Source organism: Melampsora larici-populina (assembly GCF_000204055.1).
Source record: "Melampsora larici-populina 98AG31 unplaced genomic scaffold MELLAscaffold_78, whole genome shotgun sequence".
In the NCBI taxonomy this organism is placed as follows: Eukaryota; Fungi; Basidiomycota; class Pucciniomycetes; order Pucciniales; family Melampsoraceae; genus Melampsora; species Melampsora laricis-populina.
Window position 1 is genome coordinate 195,101 of NW_006768842.1, and position 27,810 is coordinate 222,910.

Here is a 27,810-nt window from a genome sequence, read left to right on the forward strand (position 1 = left end):
AGGAGTATATGATGGACTGATTAAGGAAAGAACTTACCGATGGTTCTTGTTGGTGTTTTTTGGTGTCTTTGTGCTTCCGTTTGTTAGTCTTGGAAGCCTGCACTGTTGATGGACTCGATGCATCCTCAGGACCAGGGTTGTTCTTCTGTGGTGTACAAACAGGGTTTTGATTGGAGCTAGGTAGGGCTCGGCGGCTATCAGGCAATGGGGCAATCATGTTGGCTGATTTTCGAACAACTGGTGGTCGGCTGGATTGATGTGGCATAGCAGGAACTTCGGGATTCGCATCAGTCTCAGTAGTTGAAGGAGATTGAGGTTGAGTAGGTGGATGTGCTGAGCTGGACCTTGAGCTGGACCTTGATTGGTCCGTTGTTGGTGGTACGGAAGTCTGGGGTTGATCAAACTTGAAGGTCAACTTCATCCTGATACCTAGATGGAGCTGCAGGTTTGGGCTGGAATAGTACACCACATGCCCGGGCCTACTTTGGGACCAGGTGTGGGAGCTGTAATGTAAGCTCATATGTACAAGCAGCGCAATGCAACTCAGCGGTAAGCAACGTAGGCAGCAATGCCACTTGCAACGAGTTTTGCAGCTCATCGTGGGCAACACAGCGGTGACCAAATGCAGCCCTCATACTTTTGTTGCGCAGCGTTCTGCTGCGTGCTGCCACAGTGCAACCAGTCCAGTGTTGCCACATGCGGAAGTTAGATCCAGGTATCTAGGGAATCATGATTTATGAAATGATGGTGATCAAGAATAAGAATAAGAAAGAGGAGGCACTATATGTGGTCAAGTCATACGATATCAACTTGGCCACAACTGTTGGTCTCCCGCTAGCTACAGACTAAGTGTTGATGTAATCATCAAGAATGATTACTTCAATTGATTTGAATTCAGAAAGATGGAAGGAATACAACACAACCACCTATCTATAGTTTTTGAATGCAAAGCTTGAGTGCTTGCCCAAACAGACGGCAAACAAACAGCTGATTCACAATGGCAACAGTTTCTACTTTAGTGTTATAACTAGCCATGTTGTGCGGCGGGCGCCACCCTGTAGCCCTGGATGATGATGATGTTCCTTTGCGATGGTGTTGGAATTGGTTGGAATTGGTGTTGATTGGGTGTTGGGCTGTGCTTGGGTTATTGGAGCTGTTGAGAGCTGTTGGAAATGAAGGCTTGATTGATCACTGAGCTTGATTTGGGTGTACTCATATTGGTCTGAGGGCACTTATTTGATCCTAGTATGCGCAGCTCAGATTGATCTAAGTGATCCAAGGACTTTGGCCCTGAAAATCATGACTCAATGTGAAATCTGAAGAGCTTTAATCTAACTTAACTAAGTCCCTTGTGCAGAGGTTTTAAGATAGCAAGTGATCCCAGAGGCGCAAGGGGCTTACATGGAAGGTGTGGATTTTGGCATGGAAGTTAATGAAATTTAGTAGAGGAAATCTAAGATTTCCTCCTCATCAAAACTCTGATTATTGTTTTTTGGTGAAAAAATTCAGGGAGAAACGGCCACTTCTTCTCAAGAGATCGCTCTCCTCAGAGTTTTCAACAGAAAATCAGGGAGAAAGTTGTGCTTGAGAGGGAAACATAGTTCTCATGGAATCTAAGAGCTGGCTGCGGCCTGTATTATCAACCTGAATTTCAACTCACTGTAGTCAAGAGTCAAATTTCATGAGCACAATGTTTTCATTGCAAGGGAAACTTTTGCCCTGATTTTCTTTTGACATTTCTGAAGAGAGCAATCTCTTGATAAGAAGCAGGCGCTTCTCCCTGACCAATTTTTAAAAAGTTTGGTAATTGGGATTTTGATGGAGAGGAAATCGTAGATCTCCTCTACTAAATCCCATTACCTTCCGTGCCAAAATCAAGACCTTTCATGTAAGTCCCTCGTGCCTTGGGCATCACTTGGCATTTTAAACCTCTGCACAAGGGACTTAGTTAAGTTAGAGATTTAATGAACAAATACACCATATTGTGATGGATTTTTTTTTGACTGAGATGAGGACTTAGAGAGCTCTCAGAAGTCAATTGAAAATTGATCTAGATGATCTCTATTGATCTAGTGTGAACGGTTGGTCATGGTAGTGCCAGGAAAGTGCTTCTTGTTGTTGGTTGTACTGTTGGTTTAGTGCGCCAGAGGTGCAAATGGATGAGATGTGTTACAAAAAGCAAATCCCAATCTCTGCACCACAAACATGGGTTATGGGTTACAACTTTTAGATGATGATTGCTAATGAGAAAGAGATAAAACTCAGATGTAACATATCAATCTTTGGTTACAACATGTTTTTAGATGATGATTGAAAATGAGAACAAACAAAAACAACTCAGCATGATGCAATGAAAACAAAAGAAAGTGATGACAATATATCGATCACAATTACAACAATGTGAACAATGCATCAGGTGTGCTTCATAATATCTGATGTTGCGCACCAACATGCAGACAAAAAAATTTCATAAATGAAAGCCCTGAAAGACAGTGATCAAAAACACACAAACTGTACACACAAAGTATAAGTGCAAAGGTATGGATACATGTATATGATGAAGAACTCTCATTTCATTGAAACATGCCAAAGTCAGGCATGGGTCAATTGGACCTTCAACTCCCAACTATCTGTGATCAAGCTTTGGGTTCAATAGGAGGTGATCCTACCGGGTAATACAAAGGTAGTTGAGTTAACCCTATACTGTGGCACTATGTGGGTAGACACAAAACACTGTAATCATCCTGTGTATGGGTTGTGCAAGAACCAAGGCCTACTTGGTTATTTCCAAAAAAGATGAACTGGTCAGTTTTATTGGCTCTTTCAAAGCCACAAACTAATGCTTCTTGATCATGGTATTTGTATGTCCAGTGGGTGAAACATGCAAGAAGACGGCCAAGGAAATTGTCCCTGTTGTGCCTGGTGGCAAAGTCACAGTCGGAGTTGATGAATTTTGGAATTCCACTATGCAATGTCTCACACAAATTGATTCAGCAAAAGATTGGCTCATTTCCTACATGATGGGTTCCAATCTGTTTCTGCAAGACTAACTGCACAATCTAATGACCACAAATCAGGTGGTTAGTTTTGGTTGTATGCAAGCAAAAAGGTGCTGTCATTTTGGACTCACATGCAAAGCAAACATAGTACATCTTTCTTCACGAGTTAAATGAACCCGGCCGGGAACAACCACCCTGAACTTCTTGAGGAGGCAGACAGCATGAGCTAACATTTGAGAGAACCACAGATGACCACTGAAATTTTTTCCCCAAGTGTCCAGCGCAGTTGCATCCATTGGAATGGACTTGTAACCATTGTCAATTTGAGACTCAACTTTAGTGGTAAAGTTTATAAATCTAGAGATGAATGAAACTTACAAAATGTATCTCTTCAAGTTGGAAAGTAGTTTCTAACTAGAGAGGAATTATTTTTCAATTCTTTGTAAAATAATGATGTGAAGAAACCACAATTGTTTGTTGCTGTTGTCTATGGTGCGGAATCAAACTGCTGCCAGTTTACTCGTGAGTGCAATCACTTCCAAATCTGCTAAGATGAATACATGTTCAATGTTTAAAGTTCTTAGGTGACACTTTAGCATTAGCTTTGATAAAACAGATTTTTATCAAAAAGAAGGGTAAAAGGAGTAAAGTAGGATTAGGGACTTTAGTCAAATAACGGTTGGTTAAACAATCTGTAACCTCATAGGGAAAAGTTAGATAGAGAGATAGAAAGTAAGAAGAAACAGAAAGCTGTTTAATAACTCGGAGTTAAAGCTGAAAGAACAATCTTAAGAGCAGAAGGCTTAGAGAATAACAATGGGGTATTGATAAACAGAAATCTAGGAATGGGTTACTGGTGATCTTTTAATAGTTCAGAAGTGATATTGGTTTTGGTTTATTTGTTAAGTTGGAAAAAGATGCCAATTCTGTTTTTCGTGATCATAGCTTGATATCTAACTGATCCTGTTGTGATTGAAAAAGTTGTTGCTAGTTAAACTTAGTCAGGGTCCTAATTGTTTTATTGTTATAAGGGTTGGACTGAGCCCTGGTCAGGGCTGATGAGTTCTTGAAACTTGTTATGCCTGGTCAGGGCTGATGAGTTCTTGAAACTTGTTATGCCTGGTCAGGGTTTTCTGATAACACCTTTGTTTGGTTATTATCTAGATTAGTAATTATCCTTTTAATTTGTTCAAATCAATTAGGAATGTAGTTGTTATATGACATATTTCTTGATACATTGTTATGTAGAGTACATTCTAAATGTTGCACTCTTGAGACTAGAGTGTGAGAGGTGTAAGTGATATTTTTATATGTAATTTTGAGTGTTCAAAGATGGTCAGGTTGTGTTGTCAATACTTTAGGAGTTTCCTGTGCAGCAGGAAACTTCCTTCAGTTGACAACAATGGTGACACACCACTGAGTAGGTGCTTTGACTGTCCCATTGGTGCGGCTGGACATTTTCAACATCTTTATAGACTGGTTTACAAGCCCACTTGTATTGGAACACATCAAGGGTAGTACTGGGTAGATTTTTAAGCGGCACTAATCCAAAAACGGGTGAAAACATTGGTCGGAAAAACTAAGTTGTGTATGACCAAGTCAGCAAGGGATTCACAGTCTATGTAGGTTGGTTGGTTAGTGGTTGATGTTACCGTGGGAGGAGGAGGGGTTAGAGGAATGAGACAAGGAATCTGAATCAGATGAGGAGGATCCATCTCTTCTGTTCCTTTGGAATCCTTCTTTGGGCGGTTTCCATAAGCCTTCTTATCCTCTACTTCTCTCTTCTTAGAATTTTTAGGATCCTTCTCCTTCTTTCTGTCCTTTCCCCCCTTCTCCCTCTCTTTCTTCTTTCCTCCCACTTCTCTCTCAATTCTATCTATCTTGGCTCTAATCAACTGAACATCTCTTAGATCTCCTTTCTGAACCTCCTCCACCAACTTGTCTGTCAACAATCTCTCATCTCTTTGATCTTGATCATTTGGCTCTTGACATCCTTCATTTGGCAATTGCTGCCTTGAGTCCTTGATATCTGGATGACAAAAAAAACCACATCACCCTTGTCAGTTCAACCTGCAAAGTACAATCTTTTGGCAACAACAGGAGCCTGCCTGGAGCTGGCCAATCCAAAACATGATTCAACACCCTTTAGGAGTGCAACGCCCCAAGGGGACACCAATTGGATTGGAATTCCTTCTCGTCAAGCCAGATGAGGACTAATCTGCAACCTGGAGCAAAAAAAGGCTCAACAGAGACAACCACCCAGGAAATATGAAGAAATCATTACTATGAATTTCAGTTTACAGTGGTATTTCTTGATCAGGTGCCCATAGCCCCTTTTCTTCTCTTTCCCTCCATCTAGGTTCAAGGACTGTAAGCTCCGTTCTTCACTCTTCAATCTCTTCTTCTGCTTTCCTTTTGATCTTGTCTTTGTCTTTGTCTTCCTAGCTGATTCCTTCAAACTATCTCCTGAATCACTTGACAACCCAGGGCCATCCTCTTCACTCCTCTCCAAACACTCATCTCCTAAGTGCTCCCCTCCATGTTCACTTCTATCAATGTGTTTGAAGTTGAAGTTTGGTAGATCACTTCCTTCCGGAGTGTGCGGAATCTGCCCATCTCAAGGCTCAGGTAAAAGATGGTTCCTGAGGAGGAACTTTTGTTTTGCCCTTCTAGCTCTACTTTCTGCTTGCTCTTTCTCCTTCAGTGCTTGCGCGGCCTTTGTCTCTTCCACTTGTCTCCTCACCTGAATCATGTGATTTGATCTATATTTTATCAAAAACTTTTTCATTGCCAGTTGTCTCCACATTCACCTGATGAAAAATAGAGGAAGAAAAATTGAACAATTGTTCTTGAATGTTGACTATGTAGAAGTAAATAGTTTTATCTATTCAGGTTTATTAAGGATTGAATTTGGATGAGAAAGAGAATAAAGCACTTGTAGTGTCCCAGAGCGCAGACTGAAGAGAGAAGGGGTGCTATAGAGAGATGAGTCTAGATGAGTGTAAAAACTCTAACTCTCTGGTCCCACCGCTTCCCCATATGCCTCCTGTGACAGGCGTGTCACGCCTGTCACACAGCCGGGGCACTTTGAGTCCGGGACCAGTCTGCGTCTGTTACCCGTCTGTCCTTTCGAGAATGGACTACATACAGAGGGTACTCAAAGTAAGTATGTAGCGCTACATACTTTTTGCTACATACTTTTTGTTGGCGGCAAAAAAGAAAAAAATATACTTTTGGCCTTGTCTTCCCCGCCAAAAAAAGTATATAGCAAGAAGTATGTAGCGCTACATACATTACTTTGAGTACCCTTAGTCTACAGAGATCAGTTTGGCTCCTTTTATGGCAACTGGTTACGTCAGGACCCCGGCAAGCTCCAGGGGAACTATCCAACCCAAACGGAATGGATTGGGGGTCAAAAAAAAACACTGACGTACCAACGAAAACATTTTTTTGGTTTTTTTTGGAGCTAAAATCATGTTTTTGAATTCAGACCTACAGACGTGAGAGGTATGGTTTTGTCTTGAGCCAGAAAAAAAGGCCAAAAACACACTCTTTTGAACGTACGTACCAACCAAAAATGAATGGATCATTCTCCTGAGAGATTTTTGGTGATTTTTGCTCTTTGAACCTACCAACAAAACAGGAATTGTTTACGCTCAATTTTTGGGTTTTTATACCATGTCACAGGGTATTGGTAAGGTCAATCTGGGTGGTTTTAGGTTGGATGGTTCCCCTGGAGCTTTCCGGGGTCCTGTTACGTGTGCTACTCATGGTGGCCCATGGGCCTGAATTTGCAGATTTTCCAGCCAAGGCAGGAAAAAAGAGGTGAGCACTGTGGGTGGCCCTGACTGGCGCTGAGCTATCCCACTGTGATGCTCCCCGCTCGTATGAAAGAGAAATAACAATCTAAGAGAAAATGAGTCTTGCACCACGTGAAACTTAACCCCGTGCTTGGCAGCAGGATGGTGGGCGGGAAAATAAAACATTGACAATTCTAACTGAACTAATAACTAATAACAGATAAAAAATTGACAAGATAGAATTTTTAAATATAATTTGCTGAAATGAAAATTTGTAACTTTTTTAATATTACTGCTAACACTATTTCTGAGAGAAATTGGATGAAGGAGACAACAAAGGAGAGCAAAGGGAACATGGATTGTGTCTGCTTGTGGTGACCAGGATCCATTGGGGGGATCTGTCACTCGCTTCCTACGTTGCACCTCTTTTGAGAGTAGCTCGTACCTGTAACCAGTTTGCCGAACTGTCATCCGCCGTTTCACGGGTTCCACTTTGTTACATAACATCCTATGCCAACCTCGAGGCTCGGGGAAGTTGGGAACTGCAACAATTTGCCATTTACGGAAAGATCTCTCCGAGAAATTCAACATCTCGTTTTTTTACGCCGCTTTTGACTCCTAATCGAACATCAAAGGCAGTGGTTTCCGTGCACGCTAACACGAATGCGTAATGTTACCTGTTGTTGACGATCCTCCCGACGCTCCCTGATTCCTCGCGGCCATATTTGCGTGTGCCAGGGGTCACCTCCGCTGTCTCCTTTTGATGCAATTATCGACCGTCGCCCGCTTCGCCGGAGTTGCACAAACTCCTCGGATCGCCGAAGACCTCTGTGATGTACACCAACCTTGTGGGTTAACCGAAGCGTCACTGAGACAACTTCATAAACCAAGTTGATAAACCCTGTCAAACTCCGAATTTCAAGTGCTGGAAACTCACGGTCCAAAACGACAGTTCAAATCTTAGACGAAAATCCAACATCGCTTCTCCGAGCACCCCTCTCATAAATCTCTAGGTATTTTCATGCGCGCTCACCGGTGTGTTCGTTTCGTCTGTCTTTGTCAACCGCGCTCAGACAGGACCCTGGAGAGCACTGAGGGAACCAACCGATGAACGGATCATACCGGCCCCGGCCACACATTTTGTAAATTTCCCGTGAGTGAGGGCAAATTGGCCCTTGGGACAGCTTGCCATGCCACGGGAGATTGTTTGTAACATTTGCTATTGATTACATACACTTTCACCTATGTAGCACATGTAATTACAGAGATATCCGGTTGTAACACAAAGTCCGACCAGGTATGAATTATTCTCAAGACTTGGGGCAAAAAAACCTTAATTGCACTTTTGTGCGGCAACCAGACACGCTGTGGCTTCCAGATGTACACCAGCAGATAGCCTGTGTCTTTGCGCATCTTTTGAGCATGTCACATGTAAGGGAATGTGAGATGTGGTTTCACAGGATCTTGGTATCCGAAAACCTCGTTTCATCGGCTGGTTCCCTCGGCGCTCTCCAGGGTCCTGCTCAGACAACAAGTTGTCCGGCCGCGATTAGTCAACCACAGATTTGCGAGAGAGATTATGAGGTCGATCTTAGTCATGAACGAATCGCTGATCATTAAGATTGCAAAAGAAAATATCCGTGGTTTTCAATCTGGCAGAAAAAGCACGGAAATGGCCGATGAAGTGGCCTGAGGTTGAATTGCATCGCTTGCCTGGAGCCAAATCCAGCGCTTGATGTCAACGCTTGCGCCTGCTTAAGCTCCATTTCTGATCCCAATTGGGATAAACAACCCAGATGAGCATAAACTAATACCAATGGGACGCGGAAGAGAGAAACATTATCAAAAATAATAGCAGCAACATTTGATTTCGAAACAGTTGTACTATTGATCGTAGATGGTAATTGACCCTGGTGCTGGAACGTTATATAAAGTACTACTTTCAAGAAACTCGTTGGCGACTTTATCATCGTTGCTTTCCTTTCCGCCTCTTTTCCACTTCTCGTCCTGGAAATCTACCTATCCTACTTGATTTCTTATCTCAATCTCTCATACTTTGAGTCATAACTTCATGTCTACCGCAACTCCAGATTTCAACCTTGACATACATCCGGCTCCCACTCCTTCCCAACGAGATTCTAACATTACGCGTACTGGTTCTCGTCTTTCTCTCGAAATAAATGACCTCAAAGCTGTTGAGAAAGATAACCGAGGAAGAGAGGAAATGACCGAAGAGGGCGTGGTGGACGTCGCTCGAGCAGAGGCTGAATTTGCCGAGCTTAGGCGTCAATTAACCCATGCGTACGCTTGCTTTAGTTTTTTGACCCCTGAAAGTAAACCAATCCCAACCCTCATTGTCCTCCAATGCGCATTTGTTTAGCTCCGCTTCCATCAACCGCAGTCGTCATTCTCTACCACTTGATCAGGAGAAGGACGAAGATAGCGATGAGTTCGACCTGCTTGGCTATTTGGTAAGTCTTGTTCTCACATTCGCCCTATAAATTGTGTGTGAACTGACATTTTCTTTGTTACGCCATGACAGCGGGGACGGTCACAAGAAGAAGACGCACATGGCTTTCACCACAAGCGGCTCGGTGTCGTATTCTCTGACCTTACTGTTGTTGGCATGGGTGGTATACGGCTTGCAATCCGTACTTTCCCCGATGCCATCAAGGAGTTTTTCCTTTTCCCGGTCATCGCCGTTATGAAACGGGTCATGAAGCGAACGCCCAAGTCGATCTTATCGGGCTTTAATGGATTTGTTCGTCCTGGGGAGATGTGCTTTGTGTTGGGTCGACCAAACTCGGGTTGCTCCACATTCCTCAAAGTCATTGCGAACCAACGGATCGGATTCATGGATATCACCGGCGTAGTTGAATACGGGGGCATCGATGCAGCAATTATGGCTAAGGAGTTTAAGGGAGAGTGCGTGTTTACATTGTTCGGTTGATTTTCGTTCTTAAAAATACTGATCACATGAATGTATGAACTCTTCTTATAGGGTCGTCTACAATCCCGAGGTAATGCTTTTCTCAGCTTCTTCACAAATTGATTTCTATTGCTGCCTGCATTCGATGCTGACTTTTGCTTGTTACGTAGGACGATGTACATCATGCGACCCTGACCGTTGGACAAACTCTCGACTTTGCTCTTTCCACCAAGACGCCTGCCAAGCGGCTTCCCAACCAGACCAAGAATGTCTTCAAGACGCAAGTACTCGATCTCCTCTTGCAAATGCTGGGAATCTCACACACGAAAGACACTTGTACGTATCGCCACTCTTTCAGTGTGATGATCGTGCTGCAGAATCTGACATTAGAATCTTGCGCAGATGTTGGAAGTGCCGATGTTCGCGGAGTCTCCGGAGGTGAACGAAAGCGTGTGTCAATAGCAGAAATGTTTACAACCCGAGCTTGCGTACTTTCGTGGGACAACTCCACTCGAGGTCTTGATGCTTCTACCGCTCTCTCGTATGCCAAGTCTCTCCGGATCTTGACTAACATCTTCAAGACAACGATGTTTGTGACCCTCTATCAAGCCGGAGAAGGTATCTATGACCAGTTCGATAAGGTTTGCCTTATAAATGAAGGTAGGCAAGCCTATTTTGGTCCTGCCTCCGAGGCGCGAGCATACATGATCGGATTAGGGTACAAGAACTTGCCACGTCAAACCACAGCCGACTACCTCACTGGTTGTACTGATCCGAACGAACGTCAATTCGCCGACGGAGTCGACCCTGCTACTGTTCCCAAGACGGCTGAAGAGATGGAACAAGCTTATCTTGCCAGCGACGTCTACCAACGAATGCAGGCTGAGATGAAGGTTTATCGGGCTCATCTCGAGTCAGAGAAACGCGAGCGTGAAGAGTTCTTTAATGCCGTACGCGAGAACCGTCACCGTGGAGCACCCAAACGAGTCTGTCCTTGTTCTGCTTGAATTGAAGACTACATGAAGCTTATTTTCTCTTATTTTTTAGTCCCCTCAAACGGTTTCGCTTTTCACACAAATTCGAGCGCTCATTGTTCGAGAGATTCAACTTAAACTACAAGATAGACTGGGCTTGATGTTCACGTGGGGAACAACGGTAGTCCTCTCAATCGTCATCGGTAGTATTTTTATTAACTTGCCTGAGACCTCGGCTGGTGCCTTTACGAGGTAAAATGACACTTGTATCATGTTGAAAGTAGCAGCGCTGATCTGCCCTCCTTCTGTAGGGGAGGAGTCATATTCCTTGGCCTTTTGTTCAACGTCTTTATCTGTGAGTGGTCTCATCGGTCTTGACAAGATTTGATCCGAGTGTTTCGCTAACGCCTTTGTCTAGCGTTCACCCAATTACCGGCTCAGATGGTCGGCCGCCCGATCATGTGGCGACAAACTTCATTCTGCTTCTATCGCCCCGGTGCAGCAGCTTTGGGAAGCACACTTGCCGATATCCCTTTCTCTGCCCCGAAAATTTTCGTCTTTTGTATAATTGTGAGACTTTTCCCTATCATTATATGCTTTGTGAAATGACCACTCATGCTGATGACGTCGTACGCAGGTGTATTTCATGGCTGGGCTCGTCAGCAACGCTGGTGCATTCTTCACCTTCTACCTGCTAGTATTCACCACCTTCACCTCTCTTAGTTCATTCTTCAGATTCCTGGGCGCCATATCTTTCAACTTCGACACGGCATCACGTTTGGCCAGTATTCTCGTTATGTCAATGGTCATTTACAGTGGCTACATGATACCTGAACCTGCGATGCGACGATGGCTCGTTTGGGTCAGTCTGTTTGATTGCGAGTCTTTTTACCTCGAGCTTGTTGCTAACATTCCTTTATGAAATGATAGCTTTACTACATTAATCCTGTTAACTATGCATTCTGTAAGCATTCATCTATCCTTTAGATGTGGATTGGTTTTGACATAGTAATTGTTATACTAGCGGCACTTATGGGCAATGAATTCGGTCGGCTCAGTTTGTGAGTTTAAATGTTGATTCAAATTCAGAATTTCAGCACACTAAATTGGCCTCTCGCGTTTCCTTCAGGACTTGCGCTGGATCGTCCATTGTCCCGAATGGCCCATCTTATCCTTCCGGCCTCGGACCAAATCAAATCTGTACTCTCCGAGGCTCTCGCCCTGGAAACCCAATTATCATTGGAGAAGATTATATTTCAGCTTCGTATACCTACTCGAAGGATAACGTATGGCGGAATTTCGGAATCGAAGTCTGTCATTGACCATGTTTACTCGCTCTTCATTTCACCCTACGTCTATTATCGATTGACTTTCTTTTTTTTCGATCTCAATAGGTTGCCTTCTTTGTATTATTCACGATTTGCCTTTTTATAGCCGTAGAAACCTTGTCACTCGGCGCTGGCATGCCAGCCATCAATGTGGTAAGTCCCGGCTCTGGGCAAAAGCGCTCATTGCGTCTCACGGCTAACAGATGAGCAAACTTGTCGTTTATTTTAGTTTGCTAAAGAAAATGCAGAGAGGAAGCGTCTCAATGAAGGTTTGCAAAGCAGAAAACAAGATTTCCGTACCGGGAAAGCACAGCAAGATCTTAGTGGATTGATCCAGACACGCAAGCCGTTGACTTGGGAAGCTCTTACCTACGACGTTCAAGTGCCAGGTGGCCAGAAGCGCCTTTTGAATGAAATTTATGGCTACGTGAAACCGGGGACGCTCACGGCATTGATGGGATCTTCAGGTACGTGTTTTCATCTGCATTGTTTTCACCACTACCCGCTGATGGCAACGCTTTGTGTTGTACAGGTGCCGGAAAAACCACGCTCCTTGACGTGTTAGCTAACCGAAAAACCACTGTAAGTCCCACATCTTCTGGATCTTTTGTCATGATTGTATTAAGCCTCATGTCTTCAACAGGGTGTGATTGGAGGCGAGGTGTGCATCGCTGGGCGCGCTCCAGGAGCCGACTTCCAAAGAGGCACAGCTTATTGCGAGCAACAGGACGTTCATGAATGGACCGCCACCGTTCGCGAAGCCTTCCGATTCTCAGCTTATCTCCGACAGCCTTCTCACGTCTCGGTGGCCGACAAAGACGCTTACGTTGAAGAGGTCATTCAATTGTTAGAATTGGAGGATCTCGCTGATGGTGTGTTTCGTTACTGATTAACACCGTGAGACGTTTACTCACGCACCGTTCTTTTCCCGGCAGCCATGATTGGTTTCCCTGGTTTTGGTCTCGGGGTCGAAGCAAGGAAACGGGTAACTATTGGTGTCGAGCTAGCTGCCAAACCGCAGCTCCTGCTCTTTTTGGATGGTGAGCTTCCATGTTTATCTATACCACGGTTATGTCCTTCTCACACGTGACTGCTACTAGAACCTACATCTGGGCTGGACGGTCAAAGTGCATACAATATCGTGCGCTTCTTGAAAAAACTAGCAGCCGCCGGTCAAGCAATCCTGTACGTGCTTTCAGTCCTTCTTCACCTCACCGCTATTGAGACTCTTCTTCCCCTGTAGGTGTACTATCCATCAACCGAACGCTTTACTCTTCGAAAATTTTGATCGACTTTTATTATTGAAGGGCGGGGGAAGATGTGTGTACTTTGGCGGCATTGGCAAGGACTCGCACATTCTGCGCTCCTATTTCGGAAAGAATGGCGCTGAATGTCCCGACTCGGCCAATCCTGCTGAATTCATGCTCGAGGCCATTGGTGCAGGAAATTCTCGCCAGATGGGAGGCAAGAAGGACTGGGCAGACCGCTGGCTGGATAGTGAAGAACACGCTGAAAATAAGCGCGAGATAGAACGTCTCAAACAGGAATTTCTTTCGCAATCTGATGAAGGCCCCGTTGAAATCGCCACATCTTGTACGTTTAGCTTCACTTGTCTCTCTCCAATAGTATCCTGCTTTAGGTCACTGAACTAATCCAACTTCGTCACAGACGCTCAGCCCTTCGGTTTCCAGCTCAAGGTTGTTCTCCAGCGGGCCAATCTTGCCTTCTATCGCAATGCGGACTACCAGTGGACCAGATTGTTCAATCACATTTCGATTGGACTTATTGCTGGATTGACGTTCTTGACCTTGGGTGATAACGTATCTGAATTACAATACAGGGTTTTTTCAATATTCGTGGCTGGGGTTTTACCGGTCTTGGTAAGCCCATTCAGTTGATGTCCGTCGCTATCACTGGAATTAACCTCTATACCTAATCTGAATGAACAGATCATATCTCAAGTCGAACCGGCTTTCATAATGGCTCGTATGATCTTTCTGCGGGAATCATCGTCGAGGACTTACATGCACGAAGTATTTGCAGTCAGCCAGTTCTTGGCGGAAATGCCGTATTCGATACTCTGTGCCGTAGCCTACTATCTTTTATGGTATTTCCTGACCGGTTTCAACACGAACAGTAACAGAGCAGGCTATGCTTTTCTGAGTTGAGTCTTGGTTTCAGTTCCATCAATGTCGTCTGAGCTGTTTCTCTCGTTACTGACTTTATATCCTCCTGGTACCAATAGTGATTATATTCTTGGAAATCTTCGCTGTGACTCTCGGTCAAGCAATCGCGGCGCTGTCTCCGAGCATCTTCATCGCATCTCAAATGAACCCTCTCATTACGTAAGTCAAGATTTCTTGTCGCAAGTCTGAATGATTGACCGCAATATTAACTTGTCACCTCTCCTTCGCTGTCCGACATCCAGTGTTTTCCTTAATCTGTTTTGCGGAGTTACTGGTAAGTTTGACACTTCTCCATATGTCATTTAGCCGCGTCTTAATACAACCATGTTTTCTGTAGTCCCACAGCCCGTCATGCCGAAATTCTGGAGACAATGTCAGTCATCGTGCCAGTTTCTCGATACAACGTCTGTTCCCTAATCCTGATATTGTTGCTTTCACAGGGATGCACAATTTGGATCCTTATACAAGGGTGATTGCCGGATTGGTGGTGAATGCACTACATGATTTAGATATCAACTGTGCCCCGGACGAATTGTGAGTAGTTTGCTCTTCAGTGCTATGCTCGGTGTGTTGACTTTCGAGGTGAACCAATCCAGCTCGCGAATCCAACCTCCTAGTGGACAAACTTGTGACCAATGGCTATCTCCGTTTGTCGCTTCATCGGGAGGTTACGTGCGAAACCCAAATGCTACGTCAGATTGTGATTATTGTCAATACAGGGTTGGAGACGAATGTAAGCGTTTATAGCAGACTGTCATGCTGCCGTGAAATTGAAACTGACTCTTCCGGCTATGAATTTATCATGCAGACTTCGCTACCTTAAATTTCTCTTTCTCCCATCGATGGAGAGATTTAGGGATCCTAGTTTGCTACTGCGCATTCAACTTTTTTGTCACTTTGGTCGCAGCCAAATTCTTGACGTCGAGATACGCCAAGAGATAACCTATAGTCTTGCTTTAGTCTCCATCTATTATTATCACCTTTGTCTCGCTTCAACAAGTCAACCATATATTTCTCTTTTATGATCCTTTTTTTTCGTAGTTTGCGTCAAATTGCCTATAGCAAATTTGTATGACATTGAAGTGGCCTTTTTCAAACTGACATTTTCTCTTTTTATTAACATTGATGCCGCTCTCACGAGTCATTTATTTATTTCTCCTTCATGATCATTTTTTGTCCTTTACTTTCGGCAACGTTATCGAACTGACATTTTTCTCCTTCTATCAACATGATCTTTTTGTCGTTTTAACATATTGTATATATATTTCTTTCTCATATTTATTTCAAGTATCTCTTGGTTTGTGTTGCTGGGTATTATTTTTAGTCAATCATGGTTGACGAACGTTGATGAAATTACGACTCTAATGTTATGATGCAATACTTACTGTCTGAAGTCCTTTGATTGATCGTTTGAGATGAGGCGACTGTTTTATCTTGAATTTGTGCCGGTAAACAGAAGCCAACTAACGTATAAATAGCCAATCACATACCTTTTCTGTTGTTCTTTCGAGAATGTGAACAGCACCTCACATCTCAAAGACCCCATAGTTTTTTTGCTTCATTGACTTTTCAAATCTTTCTTGCTGGCGATGGCTCATGGCTACATAAGACATCAGGAGGCCATTGCTATGCCTGAGGAGGAGGAAGAATGAAACACAAAGCCCGTTCCTTGGTCAAGATGTGAGACTTTGAGCGGTGACCAAGTCTCTGTGACGAGCTCGGGCCAGATCTCGTGTTTACCGGATAGATCGGAGCTTGAAATAGAAACCTCTCACTTCATCACTCAACTCAATTGCTGCTGCCGACATCTCCTTCTCCTTCAGTCAAACTAATCAATATGGTAGTAAGCTAAATCAATCATATTCATCTTCGAAACACAAAAACTCATTCATATATAATTCTAGAAACTCAAGCTTTGCTTTTCAGCCGAATTAGATAATCTCACTAATCTCACCCCATCAAATCCAGATTCATATGTTTACTTTTTCAAGGTGACTTCGATTTTATACTCTTCAAAAACATCAATACCCAAAGATAAAACTGAATCCTGATGAAAAAAAACTTCGATCCCAGGTTCAATGTTCAGGATGTCGAGAAATTCATGATAATTGGGTCAGCTTCACCTTGGATAAAATCCGTGAATCGAAAAAAAACGAATATGGAACTGATCTTCTTCATTTCCTTAGGTCGGGGTCTCTAGAACGGTCAGTTTCTCTTAGAAACTCTTTCTTGAAGATTACTCATCAATTTCGTCTTTTTCTTACTTCTTGTATCAAGGACGAGCGTCCGATGTCTGGATCTCGTGGGGTAGCAAACTTCGTATACAAATGTCAACTTTGTGCTGTAAGACCCCTTAACTGTTTTGTGTGAAATAGGATCATCAAAATATGCTAATTTTTTTGGTATTGACAGAAAGAAGCTTCTGCCAGTTTAGTCGTTTACCAATTGAGATCATATTCCACATTTGTTTGACAGATTTTGTCATTCCTCGTCTAGCTTTTTTGGCTCCTGATGCCAAAGCACCAACGGCTTATTGTCCAGACTCGGACCCAGTGACACTTTGTGTTCTAGATTGCCGTGGCTGTGAATTTACAGAATTTGATCCTAGGGTATGTCTGGATTTCTGTTCCACATTCAACTTTGTCGCTTGCCTCTCACACAGAATGCTTTCTTCTGCAGGGTCAGTGGTCGTGCAAAGGTGCAGAGACGAAGAGCGTCTTTACAGATATTGAGTTTGAAGAAGGAGAATGGCAGTAAGTTTTGAAATTCTCTACAATACTTACCAAATCATCCACATTGACCATTTGCGTTGCTCTATAGTGATTACGATGAAGCAGCTGGCGCCGCCGTAAGCATTACAGATATCAAGGTACATGTGATCTCTGACTATAACTCTCAGATGTCGAAAATATCAACCTGACTGTTGATTACTATACAGACAACCATTCAGCGTGCTTGAAAATGAGATAAGATAAGATAAAATGACAAAGAAAAATCAAGAAAATGCTTCTGATATGCCTCCTAATGAGGCTCTCGTTTGTATCATGAATACAACAAAACAAAACAGACTTCAAGACAGGATACATCCCTATGTAATGTAACAACATCACTCTTCAGCTGACTTCATTGGACGTGACATTGCTCGTGCAATTAACTAAGTTTGGAGCCAATTGAATCAGCTAAGGCGCTCGAATTTGACAATTTTGAAGATCAGGCAAACACTCACTGCAGCTCCACGCTCTATCCGCTGATGATCAGTCATTTCTTGTATCGATTTGCCGTCATATGGAAGGGCTGGTAGCGTTGTACTCCCATTCAACTTATTGCCAGCACCTACTGCGGTCTTGATAGCCTGACGCTCAGCTTCGCCCGCTTGAAATGCAACTTTAGCATTTTGTTGATATTCTAACCATCTTTCTCGGTCTTTAAGTCGTTGAGCTGCGAGTTGGGCCGGCTTATCTTCTGCTTCTTCTTTGGCCTTCTTGGCATCAATCTCGTCCTGCTTCCGAGATCTCAGATGAAGTTTCTCTTTAACCTTTGCCTTCACTTCCTCTTTGCATTTCGTAAATTGACCATACTTTTCAAGTGCAGTGATCATGAGGAGTGATCTGGAGATCGATACCCTGTCGGAGCGTTTTGATCAGCTGATTTGTTACCAACTTGTTTGAATTAGTTAAGGCACAGCTTACTTGGACATATCACAACCCCATTCGTGTTCCATTACATCAAGGAACTCTTTGAACTGATCCGAGCCCGCACGGTAGTGACCACTCAATGGACTCAAGGAAGTCAACTGGCCCTGGTTAACTCGTAAGAGCCCCGCTGCAAGGACATCGCTGCCTCCTAAGAAACTACTATGTTGAAATCGACCCGTTTGTTTCAACCCAACGTAAAGGTTCCCATTCTTATCAGCAACAAAGATCCAAGTATTGGCATTCAACGTCTTTCTCAATAAATTATCCATGATAGCCTTCGGATCGAATTGACGCTTAATTTTCGCTCGCAAGGTGGGTGAATGAGGTGTTTGGGCGTAATGATGAGCATCTTCATCCAAGATACTTGAAGCACCACTAAGAGAGGAAAATGAAGATTCAGAATCCCTTGGGATTTCACCTCGATCTTGAGCTGCTTTGAATTCTGCTTCAGTAGCATCTACAATTCCTTGACCATTTCCAAGATCACGATGTCTACCCCGAGCAGTGTCTACAGGCCGACCGTCTAAGAAACAAACCATCGAGCTTTTCAATAGCCTTCCAAAAAAGCTATCTTGACTGGTTTCGAGATTTTGTGCGTACCTTTTGCCCAAACTAGTTTACCTTCCGAGGTGATTGAAACGAGGTAGTTGCGCCGTTGATCAATGTTGAGATATCTGAATGTCACAGAGATTAGGGTCTATGTCGCTTACCACTCATGATAGAGTAAAAGCAACTGAAGAGCCGTGTTATAGTCGACTCACATGATTTGTTCTCTGTCTAATCGTTCCCTCGGAGAATGTTCCAGATCGAGCTCTCGTCCTTCACCATGATCAAGCCACTTGAAAAGAAGTCAATAATTTGGTCAGGTCAATCTTGATCAATTCTACAGAAGGCACTGAGGAATAGGAACATACATAGAAAAAGTTTTGATCGCCGTTGTATTGCTCGTTCCAATAGGTATCTGTTCAAGACGTGACGGAAAGAATTAGGATGCAAACAAAACGATGTTAATTTGAAAAGTCCTTACGATAGTCTTTGAGATTGGATCCATATCGATGTTTTGCATCTACCATTTCCAACCTTTGTGAAATATCGTACAAAACAGTTTGAATATCCTGTATACAGAATCCAGATCGAATTTGAGTTGTATGAAATTAAGTTCTTACCAGTATCTGATATCCATAGTCTTTGTACGTTTGACAGAAGAGAAAGATTGATCATGTCCTTCACTTGAAGGACTACTTTGAGGTTCAACCAGTCTAGCAGCAAAGAAACCACCACGACGCCAACGAGATGAAGGATCGTTGACGGCTTCACGACCTGCTTCCTCGTGAATCGATTTACGTCTCTGTGCCTGTTTAAGACACCAAGAAAATAAATGAAGAGTTTCATGGGTTGAGTAAGGTTTCGAATTTGATTTTGGTGAGAAAGTGATCAAAGCTTTGTACTTTGTATACTTCATTCCAACGTGCTGAGGAAGAAATCTTCATACCCATCTGTTCTCGTTCATCTTGAAACAAGTTCAGAATGAAAGACGCAAGTTGTCAGAGTGTTGTTATCACCTCAAAGAAGTTTAAAACTCACTATGGTATTGCCTGTTATGATAATATTGAAGAATAGGAATGTGATTGTAAGTTGATTGTGAAGTTTGAATGATAAGAGTTGAGAATTTAACCTGAAATGAGATTGTAAGACTCTTGCTGCTTTATCTTGTTCTTCATTGTTGGATGGTTGGGTATCGTTTGTTGAGGTATCTTGAGACATAATATGATTTGATGTGTTCTGAAATGTCGAAGGCTTGGTACATATGTGTGAGAGGTTGAGTTGATAATTTTCTTCAGGAACAAGTCTGATATTATGATAAAGCTGTGCAAAGCAAAGTGATCGGTATCAACCAAATATCTAAATTCAAATCCCGTCCGCCCCACTTCAATCTCGTATCAATTCATCAAACACTTCTCATACTTCATTGACCGAGTAGGTCTACAAGGGTCTACATCTTGGATTCATTTCATCTGTTTCATAACTCAAGAATGTAATTTGGCCGTCTTGAGGATTAATTCGGGATGGCGTCTCCTTTACACGGCTCCCGAAGGAGAAATTCGGGGTTAATGTTGGATCTTCGACGTTCGTGGGTGGATGAGCGGTGGACGCGGAGGCGATGTGTATTGAACCTGCTGAGAGCAATTAACCAAATATTTTGTTCAGCACCGGTGGAATTTGGAAAGCTAGGGATGTGAAACTTCACTCTTCGACTCATCCTTAAGGCACCACCCCCTGAGGGGCAAGTTTTGTTTTGGCCATGGTCAGGCCTCGCAATTATTCAAGATAAATACAGCTTGGATTGCTTATATTTACTTGAGAAACTGGTTTGAGACAAAAACTCAAAGATTGAAAGTCATCTTGCACTTGTTCCAATTATAAAATCCAAAGCTTTCTACCAAAGAGAGAAATAACAAGATAACAAAGATGATATGAATTCCTGAACTATGCAGGGCCTTTCAGATAGAAATTAAGAAAAACATGTCTCGTTCTGAAAGACAAATCTTTGGTTACAAAATATTTTCTACTTCATATAGCCTGGCTCATAATTTTTGATGACCACAAAAGCGCAAGCCAAGGTGAACGAGAAAATGAATCGATGGTCCTTCATGAGTGGTGTGAAAGGTCTAGATGTGAAGGTGTGACAGGTCGCCTAACACGTGACCTGGATAAACTTCTGTGAACTATGACCCTCAAACTTCCGATTTCACCAAACTCGATCACTTGGTTCATCAAAAGTCCTCAGCTCAGCATCTTCAAACATCAACTTGACTTGAACTCTACTTAAGAAAATCAAACCAACCACTCAAAGAAGGATGATACTCAACCCACGAGCTTGTTCAAAAGGTTATTGATCCGATTCCATTCATATCTTACCACTCAACTTATGTTGATTGAAGGTTATCGAATTCTTGGTTTGGTTTCTAGTCTTCAGTCGCCAGTCGATTGAACAGACTCGACAATTTATCACCAGTACTAGAATCAATAGCCCCTACGATCTTTCTATTCCGAATCTCAGAATCCACAAGAACACAAAGGTTAACCCCGACGGCTCATGATCTGTCGGCTTGACTAGACTCTGGACTGATGCATGATTGTCTGCTTATTCGATTTAAATTCAAACAGGTCATATGTCAAGGTTTTACTGGAAAGACAGTGAGATACCTTATATTCCTAGTTGTTTACAAAAGCCAATCTTGCTGTTTTACTCATAAGTTCCTTTTGGACGAATCATTAGGCTACATATCATTGTAAAGAAGCGCTTGATTACGGTACCAAGTTCGTGGGTGGTGTGTCTCCCAAGAAAGCTGGTCAACATCATCTGGGACTTCCTGTTTTTGGAAGTGTTAAAGATGTAAGCAAGATGGATCTCTGACTTTTTCGGAACACAAGTCTCACTTTATTGAATATTTGTTGTTGTTTGGTAGGCTGTGCGAGAAACTAGACCCGACGCAACAGTAATCTACGTACCACCGCCTTTTGCGGCAGATGCAGTGATTGAAGCAGTGGAGAATGAGATTGGCTTGATTGTATGCATCACCGAGGGGATCCCTCAGCAGGATGAAGTCAGGGTGTGTGTATATGTTCTTGATAGGATCAAAGCTGAAATCTACCACTCGCTTAGTGTAACCTATCTAACACATTGGACTCTGATAGATCGCACAAGTGTTGAAGAGCCAGAGCAAGTCAAGACTTGTGGGCCCTAACTGTCCTGGAATTATGTCGCCTGATGTTGGTGGTGGATGCAAGATTGGTATCATGCCTTCTAACATCTTCTCACCTGGATGTATAGGTAAGTTATGACACTTGCATTTTGATCTGTATCTTTTACTCATCGGTATCACATCTTTTCATCAGGTGTTGTTTCCCGATCTGGTACTCTCACTTATGAGGCTGTTGACCAGACTACCAAGGTGGGACTCGGTCAGACGCTTTGTGTAGGGATCGGAGGTGACCCATTCCCAGGAACTCAGCATATTGATGTTCTAAAAGCGTTCATGGAAGACGATGCTACAAAGGGTGAGTCACACATGGCCTTCTTTGCACAACTTGCTTCTGAATCTCTGACGTGTTTTCTGAGTAACTAGGTATCGTGTTGATTGGAGAAATCGGAGGCTCGATGGAGGAAGAGGCAGCTGAGTTCTTGAAACAGTACAACAAGACACGATCAGTACCAAAACCAGTGATCAGCTTTATTGCAGGCCGAACTGCACCTCCGGGTCGTAGAATGGGTCATGCAGGTGCTATCATTAGTGGTGGAAAGGGTAAAGCAGAGGATAAAGTAAAGGCATTGGAAGAAGCTGGTGCAGTCGTCAGTGACTCGCCAGCCAAACTCGGAGCTTTGATGTTGAAAGTAAGTGCTACTATGTCTTCTTTGGTTTTATCCAAGTTCACTCATAATGTTAATACATGTTTCTCACTGCATTCATCATCAGGCAATGAAAGCTGCGAATTTAGCTTGATGTGTCTTGGATAGGGATGTCAGTGGCTTCGGAAGGTGGACGAACCAAAGATTTGTACAAAGATATTAGAAAGACATGTTTGAGAGAATTCATTTCCAAGAACCATCATGGAGTTTTACCGATCAAGCGTTGTTGGCTGACTTGATGAGTCAGCTCCTGCTTGAATGTCGTAATAGATGCGTAATACAGACTTGAAGCATTTTGATAGCGACTTTAACAGAACTATAAATCTCCGACTTATGCATCTGTTGTAATCAGGCATATGCAATTTTTGACTGGGCAGAACTTGTTATATTCGGCCATGTGGTTCAACTTTCTGCTTAAATCCTTGAATACGATTGTGTCAAATTTACAGTCAAAGTAGCGCGGTTATTTAAACCTTGAAAGAGAGCTTGAGCGCCTCAAGTGTTGGGCAGCTTCGTCAAACTGAGATCCAGGTCAAGAGTTTGATTAAGATGTTGGAAGGATATACGGCTGTTTCTTCCACAGAATCTCCATTGTAAGGTTTCTAGGTTGTTCAGTGAGGCCAACCAAAGTGAGATTGGTCCAGAAGCTTGGCTCAAGATGAAATATGCAATGTAAGTAGACCGACCACTACTACTTGATAGGATCTTCAAACACATGTGATCTCACAAATGGTATAAACATTCATAGTATGCATTGAAATCTCGATACAACACTACATATTCTTCCTTTCTGAAACACTTGAGTATCCCAACATAAGACCTTCCAATTGATTCAAGACATGGAAAAATATTAACACCAAATTGTAGCAAAGGAAGAAAAAGGTAGAAGAAATAAGACGATGATAAGTCGGATACTCCGTTAAAAACTCAAAGAAGTTATAACGTAATCACAAATAAGAAAGAGAAGGACCCTACAATCAAAGATCTTTACAAACAGACTTGGTACCGAAAAACTAAAATCTTCAAACAAATACATCAACTTCCAAGACCACGCCAAAGAAAAAAAAAACTTGAGAAGCGAAAAACAAAACCCAAAGATGAAGAAGAAAAGGAGAAAAAGATAAAAGAAAAAAAGAAAAAGATTAATTTTTTTGGGTTTGGTTCTTTAAGGAGAATGAATACCCATATGATTAGACCAAGAATCAGCAAAAGCTTCTTTATTTTTTGTAGGAGAGTTTTCGATTGAAACTAATAAAGATAAGATGATTAAGATTTGAAAAAACAAAGCAGGAGTCAAGAAATAAAAGATTTCTCCTGAACTTGCAAAATTTAAAATAAATAAAGATGAGAATCTAATATATTCATCACCAAATCCTTGAATCTAAATATGATCATTATACATATATAAAATATAAATTTATAGGTTAGTTTCTCTTTGTAAATTTAAGAAGGAAAAGAAAAAAACTTACAAAACAAGCCAGTGAAAGTACAGCTGAAAACCCAAAAGCCCAACCGATACCAAGAATCCAAAGTGAAGCCGAAAAGAAAGGTTTACTAAGGAACCTTAAATGGTTTAATTGATTAAAGAAATAGAAAGGTAAACTACCAATCAAATGACAAAAGGATCCTAAAAGAGAGATTAAAGCCCAAACTCCAAAGACAGGAGGTAAATCTGGCATTGAGATTTGTAAATGTTCTGAATTGACAATCGAACCTGCACGTGAGATGGTGGTAGTATAATCTGCTGGGAATGATAGTTTTGTGCATTCTAGTGATGAGCTTTTGTTTTGTTGATAACATGAACCTATAAAAATTGGTAAAAAGGGTCAAATAAGCGATTGAAAAAGGTTACTTTGGCAAGAGAAAAAAAGTAAAGGAGAAGATTACCAAGAATACTGACCTAAGAGTCCAAAATAAAGTGTTGGAGCCATTAAAGAATGATCGGTTTTATTAATCGATTCATCCGATGTATTAACATATTCAACAATCAAAACAGTAGTCGACTTTAATTTCCAAGGAACTAAACCAAAGATTGGAATCCAAATTAAGAAAAAACAACCTAAGCCAAGTATAAGTGGAGTTGTATAAAGTATATGAAGTCGTTTAGTGGTTATTCGTGATGAAGGCATCGTATTTGTTTGAATTGATTTGAACTTGAAGGGTTTCTTTGTGAAGATAGATTGATTTGAGAAGGATGATTTTATGAAGCTCAAGAGTCGAGGTAATCAGATCAGAATAGGATGATGAATATATGGTATTGGAATCTACTAGGACTATTACTAGAATGGGTAAGCCTTGTCGGGATTGAAGAACTAATTGGTTTTCTTTTTTCGGAAAAGGGGAAAGAGATTGATTGGTTCAAGGATCCAAACTGATTATATATCAGCCTACCAAAAAAAAGATGAGGAATCGTTGAGTAAGAAATAGCTGAGGGAAAGCTGAGGTGATGATGGTAAAATCAATTCAAGAAATGAAGATACAAATCGAAAAAAAAAAACATGAAAAGTTAATCAGTCCAAGCTTAGTTTGAAAAGAAAGGTTTATCTTGTTCAAGTTGTATGTCTGTTCAAGTTATATGAAAGGGGTAAAGCAAAGGGGAAAAAGTTTGAACAAAAAGGAAATCAGCAAGATATAACGATTAAGGCAGGTTGAGGGTTTTGCAAGCTTCAGGAAAACAATTGATATAACTCAACAACTGCTACTGTCTTTCCTCCTTTGACTCTGAGGTTCATTAACTTTTCTCCATTTCGGATTAACTTTGTGATTCTTACTTAAAGTAATCGATTTCTTAAGACTCACTATATGCGTTGAAGTTAAACAGAAAGTATTTGCTGAACGGGAGAAATCAAGTTATATCTGCTATCATCTTTGATGTCTCAGATAGCGGAGAAGTGGATATGATCGGTGGATGTATGCGTGCAGTGATATCTTTTTGAAAGGAACTTTACGCGTTCATCTGATATCACCATCGATATCCACCTGACCACACCATCCAAATAAGGCTTCATATCAACGTTGTCTGTTGGGTTTTGCAAGTTCACTTTCATTGACATACTTCCTGTTAAAAGATGAACAGCGCTTGTTCACCTTCGTCATCAGATAATTCTTCAACACTGGTCATCATCAGTGCTGATACTAGTTGACCTGATTTGCTTTCACCGGTATTACGTATGCTCTGTGCTCATCCCGCTGCTTAGCTTCTGTCGGGAAATCAAACTCAAAGTATCAGAATAGAAAAAAACACGGCTTAGCTTTGAGAGCATCGAAATCACAACCCAGTCTAAAGTTGCATATATTTCAGATAAGGTTTCTAACACAGATTGAAAACTTTAGAAGAGAATAAGAGGATATCAAGTTTGCGAAGGTTTCTCATTTTATTCAACGACACGCTCTTCAAGATTTGATATAGTGTAATTAAGAGCATCGACCATGCTGAGGTGGTTTTATCCTAATGTTTGTGTAACCAAGTCCTTGATAACATGAAATCCACTATGAGCTTCATCACCATTTGGTTTAGCTACAACAATCTACATATCCTCATTGTACTTGCAAATTGTCAATCAAATCCGAAGTCATATTCTCGTGTGATCTCATCCAAAAGATTCATTATATCAAGATGCAAATTAAAGTGAACAGTTATTACAAGCTTTCGTATTTCACCCTCGTTGTCTATGTTTTTTTTTGTGTAACCCAGCAAAAAAGAGAAATGCAAAAATAAAGAAAAAAGCTAAATAACATATCATACAAAACCTTTTACATTACATGAATCTATATATAATTGAGGGAGAAAGGAAAGGAGGGGAGGGATTTTTTTTAAATATAAGGCAGTTTTTTTTTCTATTTCTCTCACCACGAACTCTCATTATTCTTGACCACCATATTTGACATCCCAATTGAATTTCGTTCACTCATCATCATACCTGTCTTTAATTCGGTTGGACTTGAAGGTTTTTTCGTTAATCTTATTCCATCTTCTTCATCCCATCTTGCCCACGATTCATCTTCCCATCCTTCTTCTACTTTGTTGGATTGATTTGGATCTGTTGATGGTCTTGTTTCGATAGATTTCCCTACTTTACGCTCTCGTGTTTCGGTTATTGAGGGCCGAGGTGGGTAGGAGTGTATGCCTGTGATGGCGGCTGGAACATGACGATCGGATTTAATAGAAGAAGACTTTTGATGATGTCTAGATGGCTTTGAGGAGGGAGGTTTCGAGCGACGTTCGCTCACCAGTCCAACGCGTTCACTTGAATCTGCTTCAAGATCTGATTGATCTCTATCCAGATCTTCTTCCTCATCTGAACTTGGTCTATAACTTCCATCGCCTTCTTCTTCTTCATCATCTGATTCGAGTAACTCATGAACCGGTGTAGGTGTATGTCGAATAAAAGAGTCGATCAGTAAGAATTGTAATACGTTGAGGATTGTAGGTCCGACCATGACGACTATAACGACTTGAACCTTGGCATTCGGGCTCACAGCTTCGATCAATCGATCTCCAAATCGAATCAGTGTTTCTCCACCTACATAAAACATGGCTACTACGGTTAACTTCAAGAGTGCAAGTGCGATTAGATAAAGACCAAGTTGTTTTAACCATGAAATCAAAAATGGACGTGGATAGGTGCCCGAGGCAAGACCCATACTAGCAGGAGGTAATCGTAAAAGGACAGATAAGAGATGAGTTAAGAAACGTAAGATAAGAAGTAAGATGAAGACTCCAAGGGTGGTGTCAATAAAGATATTCATAAAATAAAGAGCACATGGGTTTCCTTTTGAAGGTAAAGAAGCAATCGAGGCTTAAAGATCAAAAATGAGAAAATCAGATCTTAATTCTAGAATGATGAGATGTTCAATCGACGAGGAATTCCGACAGACCTGCTATTAGGATGTTGAGTGAATGAACAAAAGCTTGACCGATGACCTGCTTGGACACATCAGCTGTCCATATACGATATTTTCCTAAATGAAAGACACCAATTGTAAGAAGATAGTGATCAGATTCATCATCTTATTGAGAAAAGAAACTTACGTTTGGGTTTTTCCCTATGACGTTTAACAAGTAAACTACCCAGTACGATACAAGCCATCAAGCCTTGAATGGCTAATGCGAATGGTCCCAGAAGCGCACATGTATCGGTATCGAGATTTGGACCAGGAATTTCAGCAATTGATTTTAAGATCGGATTGAAACTAGTAGGTAATGTGACGTTGGTCGAGGTAGTTGATGAAGTGGTGATAGGAACAGGCATGAATGTTGGTCTTGAGTTTAAGAAAAAGCTTGATGATAAGATTGTTAAGATGAAGAACTTGAAGTTGATGATTGATTGATTTGTTTTTTTGAGAGAAGTGATCGATTGATTGTAATGAAAATGAAGAGTTCTTGAAATGAAAAACTGACTAAGGATCATCGATTCGATTCGATTCGATTCGGTCGAAATGAATGAATTGGTCGATAGAGTTGTCTGGTCAACCCAATTTCATCTTC

General features: G+C 41.8%; 6 protein-coding genes across 6 annotated transcripts in view; 2 read left to right on the forward strand and 4 right to left on the reverse strand.

The window, feature by feature from the left end:
- The window catches only part of MELLADRAFT_68967 (putative SUMO deconjugating cysteine peptidase Ulp2), a gene marked incomplete at both ends in the record, with an annotated part of 1,506 nt that extends 808 nt beyond the window's left edge, over positions 1–698 (reverse strand). Inside the window, 2 exons of the mRNA XM_007417761.1 lie at positions 38–452; positions 484–698. Coding sequence (XP_007417823.1) covers positions 38–452; positions 484–698 — 630 coding nt within the window. The remainder of the gene's footprint in view (positions 1–37; positions 453–483) is intronic.
- An 8,016-nt stretch (positions 699–8,714) lies between these two features.
- Positions 8,715–15,617, forward strand: MELLADRAFT_45873 (pleiotropic drug resistance ABC transporter; the record flags this gene model as incomplete). The annotated part of the gene is made up of 28 exons (XM_007417752.1): positions 8,715–9,100; positions 9,180–9,270; positions 9,342–9,724; positions 9,801–9,819; positions 9,899–10,064; positions 10,131–10,714; positions 10,776–10,954; positions 11,014–11,057; positions 11,121–11,272; positions 11,340–11,564; positions 11,633–11,666; positions 11,727–11,763; positions 11,832–12,012; positions 12,097–12,183; positions 12,260–12,497; positions 12,563–12,612; positions 12,674–12,902; positions 12,966–13,070; positions 13,131–13,215; positions 13,274–13,623; positions 13,699–13,910; positions 13,980–14,193; positions 14,276–14,375; positions 14,459–14,490; positions 14,554–14,589; positions 14,657–14,750; positions 14,813–14,949; positions 15,025–15,617. The coding sequence occupies 28 exons, from the start codon at positions 8,871–8,873 to the stop codon at positions 15,156–15,158; spliced, it is 4,428 nt and encodes a 1,475-aa protein (XP_007417814.1).
- A 1,774-nt stretch (positions 15,618–17,391) lies between these two features.
- Positions 17,392–17,814, reverse strand: MELLADRAFT_68969 (uncharacterized protein; the record flags this gene model as incomplete). Its single annotated transcript, XM_007417762.1, has 1 exon — positions 17,392–17,814. One exon carries the CDS (start codon positions 17,812–17,814, stop codon positions 17,392–17,394), a length of 423 nt encoding a protein of 140 aa, XP_007417824.1.
- Positions 17,815–20,686: 2,872 nt separating this feature from the next.
- MELLADRAFT_45876 (uncharacterized protein) lies at positions 20,687–22,773 on the forward strand (the record flags this gene model as incomplete). The annotated part of the gene is made up of 9 exons (XM_007417753.1): positions 20,687–20,800; positions 20,882–20,991; positions 21,080–21,109; positions 21,192–21,308; positions 21,382–21,525; positions 21,611–21,746; positions 21,812–21,973; positions 22,042–22,307; positions 22,390–22,773. The coding sequence occupies 9 exons, from the start codon at positions 20,770–20,772 to the stop codon at positions 22,414–22,416; spliced, it is 1,023 nt and encodes a 340-aa protein (XP_007417815.1).
- Positions 22,774–23,651: 878 nt separating this feature from the next.
- On the reverse strand, positions 23,652–24,253 carry MELLADRAFT_95049 (uncharacterized protein; the record flags this gene model as incomplete). The annotated part of the gene is made up of 3 exons (XM_007417774.1): positions 23,652–23,696; positions 23,792–24,126; positions 24,223–24,253. The coding sequence occupies 3 exons, from the start codon at positions 24,251–24,253 to the stop codon at positions 23,652–23,654; spliced, it is 411 nt and encodes a 136-aa protein (XP_007417836.1).
- A 1,648-nt stretch (positions 24,254–25,901) lies between these two features.
- MELLADRAFT_76003 (uncharacterized protein) lies at positions 25,902–27,596 on the reverse strand (the record flags this gene model as incomplete). Its single annotated transcript, XM_007417767.1, has 4 exons — positions 25,902–26,461; positions 26,553–27,121; positions 27,201–27,284; positions 27,355–27,596. The coding sequence occupies 4 exons, from the start codon at positions 27,572–27,574 to the stop codon at positions 26,417–26,419; spliced, it is 918 nt and encodes a 305-aa protein (XP_007417829.1).
- Positions 27,597–27,810: the final 214 nt, after the last annotated feature.